This window comes from Equus asinus, chromosome 4 (genome assembly GCF_041296235.1).
Source record: "Equus asinus isolate D_3611 breed Donkey chromosome 4, EquAss-T2T_v2, whole genome shotgun sequence".
Classification (NCBI taxonomy): Eukaryota; Metazoa; Chordata; class Mammalia; order Perissodactyla; family Equidae; genus Equus; species Equus asinus.
Genome location: NC_091793.1, coordinates 40,253,004 through 40,265,032, shown reverse-complemented (window position 1 = coordinate 40,265,032; position 12,029 = coordinate 40,253,004). Strand labels below are relative to the sequence as shown.

Below are 12,029 nucleotides of genomic sequence, written 5' to 3'. Positions count from 1 at the left end.
GGATCTGAACCCCCAAACCCAGGCTGCCAAAGCGGGGAGCACAGAACCTTAACCATTCAGCCACAGGCCAGGTCCCCTATTTTTTCTTTTTAATACTATAATGGCAATTTACAGACATCCTAAATGCTTTGATTTATCAAAATGTGGAGTTTCAGCATATGATTCTGACTTTAAACAATGGAGTAAATACAACTTTGCGCCACAATCTACAATATTACCTTAAGGATTATCATGAGTTTATTTTTTAATAGTTATTTGACTTATTAACACAAGAAAAAATAAAATACTGGCTCCCATAAATTTCTCATTTTTTTTTTTTACTTAGAAAACAGCACAACTTTCACAATAATTGACTAATGCATGAAAATGACATAGCATGCTTTCTTTTCAACTGAAAAGTTCTCCAAAAGGTTGAAAGATGATAAAGGTTGAAAGATAATAAACATAGCTAATGTTTACTAAGCCCTTTCTACATGCCAGGAACTGTTCTAAGGGACTTATATGGATTCACTCATTAAGGAAATTTAAAGATATATGATAACATAAGTTATATAGCAATGACATAAAGAATATCATTTAATGGAGAGTCAGGCAATTCTTTTTTTCTCAAAATTCTTTTTATAAAATACACTACAGCTATGCTGGTACAATAAGGGACCATATATGTATATATGGGAGAAATTATTTTAAAAAACACTTTACAGTAATAAACTACAAGTAAATCTATAATTCCTTTCAGCAATATTATATTTTTCTTCTGAAAGTAGAAATAAAATTTTCAAAAACAATGAACAGGAAAATAATTTTACTTTCAAACAACCTTAGATTTTAAAATGCCAATATTTTAAACATGCCAACATTAAATTTTAAAATGTATCTAGAGAGTATCCATGTTATTGCCTTATGCAATCGAAGATGAATTTTTCAACACTATGGGTCTAGTTGTCCCAGATGTTTTCATTCTAGTATTTCTCTGTATAACTACTGCTATATTATTGTGGTTTCCCTGAATATCGTTCCAAATACAGTCATTAGGAATACTTCAATCATAATTTTGTATGATTTGTTCAAACTTCCTAACGTCACCAGCAGAAATGGCTAATACATACTCTTTATTAACAGAAGGCTCTTTCAGGAGAATTTTCCCTAATAAAACACATGAACTGATTTCTTAAATTACTAAGTGTCCTAAAGATTTATAAGTAATTTGAGACATTATTTAACCACATTCTTGACATTATTAAGGATTAACATTCAACAGCCAAGCCCTTGCTTACTTCTCAGCTATTTTGTCCATCAGATTCCTGGAAATTTGCTAGCTTGCTTAGCTTTCTCTTTCTGTCTTTCTCTTTTTTAAACTTATTTGAATCTCTTATACAGTCTGTGACCCTTATTATTATTATTATTTTTTCTTGAGGAAGATTAGCCCTGAGCTAACTACTGCCAATCCTCCTCTTTTTGCTGAGGAAGACTGGCCCTGAGTTAACATCCATGCCCATCTTCCTCTACTTTATACGTGGGACACCTACCACAGCATGGCTTTTGCCAAGAGGCGCCGTGTCCACACCCGGGATCCAAGCTGGCGAACGCCGGGCGGCGGCGAAGCGGAACTACAAACTTAACCGCTGCACCAGCAGGCCGGCCCCTGTGACCCTTATTATTTTAAAACTATGAATTCACAGAATCATTTGACTCTCAGATCATAGAGGCCCCTAAGGGTCTTTGAATCCAGCCCCTCATACAATGTTTGAATGCTCTCTGCCACTTCAACCCAAACGTTTCCCATCCCCCATGCCTGTCAAAATACGGTATTGTCCACAAGACAACCCACTCTACTTTCAATTTTCATTATTAAAAATGTCTTCCCTACCCTGAGGTAAAATAAAACCTTCTTCTCCAAAACCACAGCTTATTTTGGACCCCACCAGTCTTAGCACTGGCCCTGACAGGACGACCTCGGGCAAGTCAATCTCTTGTTGCTTTAGTTTCCTTAGTTGTAAAATGGGCATAAGAAATGGATGTCACAGGGGTGTGGAGATTAAATGAGAATGTTTATAAAGCACCTGTCACAACACAGGCCCTTCATGAGCAGTAGACTCTACTAGGAAGGAAACCCTCCTCTGCATGGCAGCTATTGTTTTCTCTCCTCCAGGACAAATATCTCCATTCCCTTCCATTTTTCTTTGAAAAGCTGGGTATTGTCTCTCTTATTCTTCTAGTCATTCCTTTTTGAATAAGTTCAGTTCTTTGAGAGAAGAATCAGCCGCCAATCAAAACAAAATTATATCTGTACCCATTTTGTCAAATTAGAGCAAGCTCCATACCCATAGGTATCATTGTAAGAAAATAGTTCTCTTTTCTCTATTGCTGATGAAATCTCTTCTTCCCCATCCCCCACCTCTAGTTGTCCCCATATTTGACTCTCTAGCTAGCTTGGCTATGGGGAAGGCAATAGATATGGATACTTTCTGGTTCCAAGGTGAGAAGAAAGAAGTGCCCCTCAGACATTAGGATGTATCTGAGAAGTTTCCTTCTTCATTCTGGTAGGATATCACCTCTTCCTCATCACGGGTCACTCCTCTCTGTCCCCTCCATTCCTTCTTCTGGACTTCACAATTGTGAGTAGTAGCTCCATAGGACATCTTCTTTTTGGGACTTGCAAAACTCTCGTGGTTGAGTTCTGTCTCTTCAGCTAATTCATCTTGGTCAATGATTCCACACTTCTCCTCAGAGAGGTTCTCAGGATCAGCCCACTCCTGTTTCTCCCCAGAAGCAAAGACCCCGTAGAAGATCACGCCACTGTAGTGCACTAGGGCAGCTATGAGGAACACATTCTGCCATTCCTCACGGGTCTGAACAAAGAAACACAGTACCAATTAATATTTTCACCAAAAACAAAGATTAACAGAATGTTCCGGAGGCCTCCACTGGGACAAAAGCACCTGGTCACCCCAAAGGCAATGCTGTGTCTCTTGGAAAGACATGTGTCAGAAGCATGCCCAGGATCCAACGGGATCCAATTTGAGTGTTTAAAAACTGAAAGTTAAGACTACAATGAATATGCATTTTTTAATTTATAAAAATACCTTACAAAATAAACATGATGTAAAATATGTGCATCGCCACTTCACAGCTCTTCTAAATATACAAATGGGGTGTCCATTCACATAGCAGGTTAAATGAAAACTGCTTTAGGAACCCCCCATTTTAAATATCAGAGGTCTCCTTCTTGCTTGTGTTGGTTACATAACAATTTGAACCACAAAAAAGCTCACTCTTGACTGTCAATAGCTTATTTATAATCACATTTTCTGTGCAAAATACAGTATAAAAAATAATGGGGATTTATGTTTAAAGTTAGGGGAAGTAGTACCTGAGATTTAATATTCATGTTACCAATCCTACCATCTCATGAACAGAGAGGGAAAATGTGGGTCTTCTGCCTATAAAATCCCCAAATCCCACCTTCCTTTTCTATCCAAAAATAAGAAAAATTACCCTATACTTTCTTCTCCAAGATGCTGGAAGAATTTCTGAAGTCATATTTGTAATAGGCAATCCAACTAAAAAAAATAGTTGGGTAAAAAACCCGTAATACCAAAAAATTCTTATTTGCAGAAAGCAGCATTCTGAAAACTTTTCAGTGACAGAGATTAAGAAATCACATGGTCTGTGGTGGAACTCTGGATGGTTGGGATCCTCCTCCACCACCCAGCCTCGTCTAAACACACAAAGGTTCAGTAACGACCGAGTGCCACAGCCTTGTAGGTTCTCAGGAAGGGTCATTAATGTCTTGTTTATTTTCTTCATAATAAGGAAGTGTAACAGCACTAATATTTTTATACTGGAACATGCTAAGCAATGGATGGAAAATGACTATAAAGTTTAATTATTTAGAATTATAAAACAATCTTGGGTAATCTATTTATCCTGAGTTGATAGCCTCAGTTTCTTCTCTGTGTCTCTAAACAGTCTTTATGGTGTTGGTTCCCCAACACACACATCTTTTATTTTCCAATTGAATAAACATGGAAGGAAACATCAATCAGCCCCCTTGCCATCAATTAACAATTATTTTTTTAAAAGAAGAAGAAAGAAAATAAAAAAATAAGTTCAAATGACTCAACCAAGGTTAAGGACATACACGTTTACAGGCTGAGGCAGGGCCTTGAGATCTCAAGTGTGTGCAGGACTTCAGTCCCCTGATACCATGACCCACAGACCCAAGGAGACCATTACCTTGTGCTTTGTCATTGCACCAACAATGAGGGGACAGACCATTCCAGAGAGGGTTCCCACTCCGTTTGAAATGCCCATGAGAATGCTGGCATAGCGGGGGGCAATGTCCAGGTGGTTGACGTTAAAACCTACAGTGAAGCCAAAATCTTAAAATCAGAGTCAAAAACAGACTTCCAAACACATTAAGGAAAATACTTGGCTTCCCCCAACTCTCCTCCATCTGTGCCGTTTCTTCTTGCACCTGATTAATGGATACCTCTACCATGAGGGCTGGATTGAGAATTGTCAGGCTATACCTGCACAGAGCAGAAAAACATGCTTTGATTGATTAGCAATGTCTGAGATGGGCTTTCCATGGGGAGAATTATGGCATCTGTGCCTTATAGGTTCAGACCTCCAAAATAAATGGTGTTTTGGGCAATACTGGAAAGCAGAAAGCTTGGATCACTTTTATTCAGAGCAAACAATGACACAATCACATATAGTGTGATTAGAACCAAACCCCGCCTCATAATACCCTCCTTCCTAGCCCTTGACTCACTCCCAAAAAAACACCATAGGTAAGCCAGATTTAGTGGCCACATGGAATAATGGAAAGGGTGATTTTCTGACAATAAACATTTGCACAGACATTGGCAGTATCCTCTGTAATTTACAAAACACTTTCACATACGTGATTCATTTGAAGTCTGTAAATCTGGATTCACATCTTATTTCCACCACTTAAGTAATTTTTAGGACTTTGTTCTCTCATCTCTAATATGGGGGTAATATTACTACTCAACTTATAAAGATGCTGTGAGACGAGACTCAGGGGAAAAATGTACGCGAGAGCCCTTAGCAAGCAGCTAAACTCTGCTATCTCTTCTCCCACCACGAATATGCTTCTGCTGCTGCCCCTGCGGCTAGGCATGTCCCTCTCTTTGAGGTCTTCCATAAAAGATAATGCTGCTGGGAGTGAAAAAATAATAAGTTGTCAACACCTTACTATTAATCTGTTTATCAGGAAAAAGAGAGTAAGTGGAATGAAGGGGGTGGAGTGATGTCAGGCAAAGAACAAGACTACGAAAGAGGAGGCTTCAGGCACTGGGAATCAACTCTACCCATATTGCCCAATTTAGAGTCAGACAGGCCTGCCCCTGGCAGCTTAATTAAGATGCAAATTTTCTGAACCTCTGCTTTTTTCTTCTAGAAACTGGGATAATCATTCTTATAAAATTGTTGTAAGAATTAAGTTAAATACTGTATGTTAATTACACAGCACATAGAGGTGAAAACTAACATGTATGTTCTTTACTGGTGTTAGCCATCTGTCCTCTTTACCACCACCTTCCCTGAATTGGCAAAGTGTCCGGCACATAGTAGGCACCCGAAGAATAATTGTTTAGTTAATCACTAATTTGAGCTATGAAATTACAGCAGGGGGTTGTAGACTTTATTAATTGATATTTTTGTTTTCCTTTGCCTTGCTTTTTAATTCCCTATTCTGTGCAAAGAACCTAAAAATAGGATTAAAAAATTATTATTTTTTTAACCTGGCACATTGGCTGGTTGTTTTTCCTACCTCCATTCAAAGAGAATTTTGAGAAAACCGTTTTGTAATAAGCATACCTTCTCTTTCAGATCAAAGTGGCAGGCAATCAGAATATAAAACAGCTGGAAGATTAATTAATTTTACTGATGATTTGAATGTGATAAACACTTTATTAGAAAAGAACCCAGAGATAAGAAGCAATTAATATGATTGCCAAGTATTATATTCTGATACAAAACCTAGGCATCTGTGTTCAGCTAAAGACAATGTGAGAAAAGCCATGTAGGTTTCTAGCTGCACAATCTTAATGTTCAGGGGGAAAAATCATTGAGAAACTGAGATATTAATAGTTTTTTTGGTAGCAGACACACACAAAAAAAAGTTGTATACAAGCTGGGAGAGTCTGTCTTCTCTCCACAGGACAGTTCTCAAAACTGGCATCACCCATCACTTGTATGTTTCTAATCACACCTGTCTTGGCTCTCTTTCTGTAATCAGTTCCTAAATCGTGCCAGCCTTCCCTGGAACAATAGGAAGTTATCTCTATGAACTCCTTGCAAAACTGGCAGATAGTAGATCCTGAGGAATTATCACCCCCATGGTCACAGTCCCTCCCACAGTGTCACTGTTGGGTTAGACAAAGCTTTATTCCAACCCCAGCCTCTTAACTTACCTGGGTAAGTTTAGTCACCTTCCAAACCTCAGTTTCCCCACTGGTAAAATGGACATAACAATACCCTTCTCATAGGGTTGCTACAGGGATTAAATGAGATCATGTCTTAAAAATGGCTACCATGAAGTAAGAGCTAAAAAAATAATGGCAGCTGCTGTGATTTGGGGTGTTGGGTTTCTCCTCTTCTGATTGCAGTGTAATTGGCAATCTGGAGGCAATATGAACCTGAACATTTCATATCTCTGGGGACAGGATATGAATCTCTTTTGCGTCACAGAGCAATCAAAGGGAGGTATTCTTCAACATCCTAATGGAAGCAGGTAGTGATTGCTCTATCCTTGCTACTCAAGATGTGGACAACTGAGCAGCAGCAGCAGCATCACTGGGAAGCTTGTTGGAAATGCAGAGTGTCAGGCCCCACTCTGGACCTGCTCAATCGGTATCAGCATTTTGCAAGATCCTGGGGTGATTTGTGTACACATTAAAATTTGAAAAGCACTGGTCCAGAGTGAATAATTGAACAATAAAAGTGAATACTTATTAATTTTGTTATGCATCTGGCACTGGGCTAAGGGCTTCAAATGCTTTATTTCCACTAGAATGTAAACTTTATAAGGACAGAATCTTTTATTTTTTTCACTGTAGTGTCTCTTGTGCCAAGAACAGTGCATGGCTCATGGGAAGTGTGAGTGAATGTATGAATTATCTCAGTTCATTGAGCTCTTCCAACAATCCTACAAGGCTACCATCCCATCTCTCCAATCTCTAGTTGAGGAAACTGAGGCTTGAGGATTTATAACTAAGCGAATTTTTTCTTTTATGAATAGTAGGTAGTAAAAAGAGGGGTCTCAAAGCCAGGTTTATGCACCTCCAAACGCAAGTTCTTACCTCCAAGCTACTTTTAAAGTAGACATATTTTTCCTAATTTAATGATTCATCAGTCTGATTGATTTTGATAAGATCAAGTCCCTGTTTGCTGGTAGTTTAGACCAGAGTTTCCACATTTTTCTGCTCTGGGACGTTACCACTCTGATCTTTAAGACAGCCCGGAACGGTGGAAGAAGTGCACGCTTGGAGCCAGCAGAGCTGCACTTTAGTTCTGCCTTTGCCACCAATTGTGTGACATTAAGAAAGCACCCAGGGGCCGGCTCCGTGGCCAAGTGGTTAAGTTTGCACGCTCCGCTGCGGCAGCCCAGGGTTTGGATCCTGGGCGCGGACATGGCACCGCTTGTCAGGCCACGTTGAGGCGGCGTCCCATATCCCACAACTGGAAGGACCTGCAACTAAGATATACAACTACGTACGGGGGAGGTGGGGGTGGGGAGATAAAGCAGAAAAAAAAAAAAGATTGGCAACAGTTGTTAGCCCAGGTGCCAATCTTTAGAAAAAAAAAAAGAAAGTGCCCAATTTTTCTGAGTTTTTAGATTCTTAATCAGTAAAATAATGGCATTACTACTTGCTTCACAATGTCATGAGATAGATGCAATATATGTCAAATGTTCTGTAAGTGATCGTTTTTAGCATCACATTATGCTTTAAAAGTAGAAAAACAATAGAAGTTTACTTTTTCATCCAGATTTGCATAAGGAGCTTCTGAAGTTTATAAGACATGATATGGTAGCACTCCGGCCTTTCACACACAGCAGACTGGTTTCTGCTCCTGTCAAATGGGAGACTGATACCACTGATTCCCTCGAGGGTCGCTGTGAGAATTACCCGGGTTATACACATAGAGGGCTCTGAATAGTCCCTGGCACAGAGTCTGGGCTTCATCAACATTAGCTCTCACCATAATCATTTTTTTTTTCTTGAGGATGATCAGCCCTGAGCTAACATCTGCTACCAATCCTCCTCCTCCTCTTTTTGCTGAGGAAGACTGGCCCTGAGCTAACATCTGTGCCCATCTTCCTCTACTTTATATGTGGGATGCTTACCACAGTACGGCTTGATGAGCGGTGCCATGTCCACACCTGGGATCCGAACTGGTGGACCCTGGGCTGCCAAAGCGGAATGTGCACACTTAACCGCTGCATCACCGGGCCGACCCCACCATCGTCATTATTATTCTTACTTCTTGCTCTACCCTATTCAGAAAGCCACATTCCCTTTCTGGACCTGCATGTCCTTGTTTGGAAAATGAAAGCCATGGAGTAGACAAAATCTAAAGAAGTTTTCCACTCTAAAAACTTTGGATTCTATGACTTTCTATCAAATGACCACATCATTTGACTTTTGAGCTAATACTAGCAGTTCTGTACAGGAGGTGAGGATCGAGAATGTCAAGAGCCTCTGTTAGGTAGGGTGACCTGGTGCTGAAGTATGAAAGTGCCACTTCACCCAGGACACAGGCTTGGATCTCTGCCCATGCCTTGGGGTGGGGGGTGGGGGGTCACCTGCACCTTGTGTCTTTTCCAAGATGGATAAGTAGGGACAATCCCAGCTTCACTGGGCTCCTAAGCCCAGTGCTCAATAATCTTAACAAAGTTATGGCCACTCAATGAAAGTCTCTAGCTAATGGCTCTGCTTCTTGGGAATGGCCTGGCTACTAAAGGAAGGTGCTACTATAGCCTGTCCTTCCTTCCTCCCAAGACTTGCTGAATCTATTGAAAAGATTTGGAAAACCAAAGGACACTTTACCTGAAATAGCAAAGCCACTAAAACCTACAGCAAGCACCAGAAAGGAGATAGCCACCCCTTTGGTATGGGAAAAGCCAACCACCAGGAGTAAGGTTGCCTCCATGCCAAAACCTGTGAATGGAAACAGCAGGAAAAAAAGGTCATTTTCATGTCGGTCAGCTCAAGTTTGTGAATTTATCAAATAAGAATCTATTTCTATTTCCACAGACCTAAGTTTTTAGTACATACATCCTGGTATAGTGTTTACATTACCTGAGTGTTTCTTGACTACATGACCATGCTAATGTTACCTGGGTGTTCTGTGAGCCTTCCAGCATTATCCTGGTGCATCTTGAACCCTGAATGTTCCCAGCAGGTCCCAATGATGCCTCTGGGATGAAGGATATCTATTATCCACTATTTCATGGGTAGTTCCCACTGCCATTTCTAAATACTAAAACTGTCAATTATTCTCCTTTGACTACGTAAGTTCTCTCTCACAGAAAAATAAAATGACAGCATTCTAATATTTATTTGCCAAAAGTGACCAGAAAGCTGTAGTGAATACCTGAAACAAAAAGCAGAGCCTTACTGCTTATAAAACATAAGGCAAAATCCTTTCCTTTCAGCAGTTCACCAAGCTCTCAGGCCTCTTTATAAAAGCCAAGAGATATTTGCAAAGAAAACACATCAGGACAAAAGTACTTTCTGTTCATAACAAATGAATCTAGCACAATAAAAAAGGATGAGGAAATTATGAAGATGTTCTTTCTCATCAAAACACACACACACACACACACACACAAGTTTGGCCAACAGCAGAAATAAAGATGATATAAATACGATTTCCAGGTATATAATGTACCCTGGGAGGCAGAAGACAATGAAATGATGCTTCATACTGGAAATGTCTGCTGATTTCAGACATCTCCACACGATTGTCCTAAAGTTACCTCAAAGACAACATGCCCAAATCAAGTCTCTATTTCCCTATTTTTTTACTGCTAAACAAACAAAGCAAACAACTGCCACATCACCACCACCATGCTCTGTCGTCTTCTCTAAATGAATCTTCTATTCACCTGTGCTTAGAACCTAGACTTTAGAGTCAGATAGGCCTGGGTCCAGATTCCACCTCAAAAATCACTAATTGTGTGACCTTGCACAAGTAACTTCACCTCTTAGATTCCTCATGCCCAAAAATGGAGCTAATAATATAACCTCATAGCACCGCAAGATTAAATGAAATTAGGTATATAAGGTGTTGAGCACAATCACCAGCACATGGACACAGCTCAACAAATGGAACCAAAAGTTCAACACAGAAATCTCGGGATCATCTTGGACTTCTGCCTCTTCCTCAGTTTTCACATAAGAATCTGTGGGTTAGACCTCAGAAACACCTGTCAAATCCGACCTCTGCTTTCCCCTCCTCTGCCACTGTCTTGGTCCTGGGCCCCATGACCTCTCACTTGGGCAACTTCAATAGCTTCTTTATTGGTCTTCCCATCTCTTCTTCCTCTGATCCATTCTTCACATGACTATCTTTCTAAACCACTAATCTGATCAGTTGCTCCTTTGCTTAAATCTTCTGTCAAGGGTTCCACATTATTAGTACATAGTTATTTAGTAAGTCTCTCCTGCTGTTCCAGCTTCATCTTCTGCCAGCCCTCGCCGCCCTGCTCACTGCCCCTAGCCCATGGAAAGCCCTCTGTTGCGATCACACAAATCTATTAGCTATTTCCCAATCACAACACTGTTTCATGGCCTTAATGTATGTTCACAAGCTGCTCTTTCACCTGGGATGCTCGTCTCCCACCACTTATTTCTCCTTTTCTGGAGAAATCTTACTATCCTTTAAAATCCTTTAAATTCCAATTCAAATGTCACTTCCTCTAGGAAGCTTCGCAACAACCCTGCCCCTCACCTACGAGTGAAGCTGACATCTCCTCCCGCTTCTTCTTCATTTTATAAAACTTTTCAATATTGCCTTATAATTTTTCATTTGTGTTTCTGCTTCCCCCACAAAACTGTGGTGTTATCCAAGAAGGTACCGTGTAGTAGCACAGAGCCTGGCTAGCATGTAGTGAGCACTCAATAAACAATGTTTAACGAATTAATGCAAAAGAAAGAAAATGGGACACAGAATCAAGATAATTAGGTTGAAATACAAACTAAAGCACTTTTTTGTAGACCATGGTAAATTACTTACCTTTCTGAGTCCAATTCCTCAAAATTATCATAGAAACAGGGCAAGGATCAATAACTTTTTTAGATGGTTATCTAAAAAGGATCAAATGAAAGTATGGAAGTAGTGGTGCCCTTTAAATTGTGGGCTTTCTCCCATGGCTACTTGTTAATTTTGTTTCAACATTGTAAATTATACATAGGACAAAGTTGCTAGTGTTTTATGTACTAACTCTATGTGTTTCACAGTGGACTATCTGAAACACCAAGGCATCTGGCTGAAACTTCTTTTACCGTAACACACTCAACAAAGGTTGTACCAGAATATTAATTCCTCCAAAGAATTAGAATGAAGACATTGGGTGAAGAATAAGACTTACGAATGATACAGCAGCTCATCTGCTGGAAAAAAAAAAAAAATCATTGCCAAATATTCAGTAGATTTCCAAAGTAAGAAAAAGCAATTGAGAGCCTAAATGCTTCCTATCCACAATGAAAATGCAAGAGATATGACTGTATGTTTCAAGAACTGAAGGATAAAATTTGAACTTCAGGGTGATCAAGAGATCCTTGAAAGTGAACCTGTTCAGAGCTGACAAGAGAAACAGAATTAGCATTTAAAGACCTGAGAAAAATTTTCATTTCATGTTAAAACAATCTGAAGTTCACATAGGCAACCAATTCAGCCAGACTAGAATTTTTCATTCAGTCACACTTTATGTGTATTGTAGAAGGAGGTACAAGGATTTGACATCTGCCTTTGAAGACCTTGGAAATGTG

At 39.8% G+C, this 12,029-nt stretch overlaps 1 protein-coding gene across 1 annotated transcript in view; it reads right to left on the bottom strand.

The window, feature by feature from the left end:
• Positions 1-221: 221 nt before the first annotated feature.
• SLC17A8 (solute carrier family 17 member 8) overlaps positions 222-12,029 on the bottom strand; it is a 42,272-nt gene continuing 30,464 nt past the window's right edge. The window contains exons 10-12 of the mRNA XM_014835080.3: positions 9,084-9,194; positions 4,240-4,367; positions 222-2,852 (exon numbers count right to left, since the gene is read on the bottom strand). Coding sequence (XP_014690566.1) covers positions 2,508-2,852; positions 4,240-4,367; positions 9,084-9,194 — 584 coding nt within the window. The 3' untranslated portion in view covers positions 222-2,507. The remainder of the gene's footprint in view (positions 2,853-4,239; positions 4,368-9,083; positions 9,195-12,029) is intronic.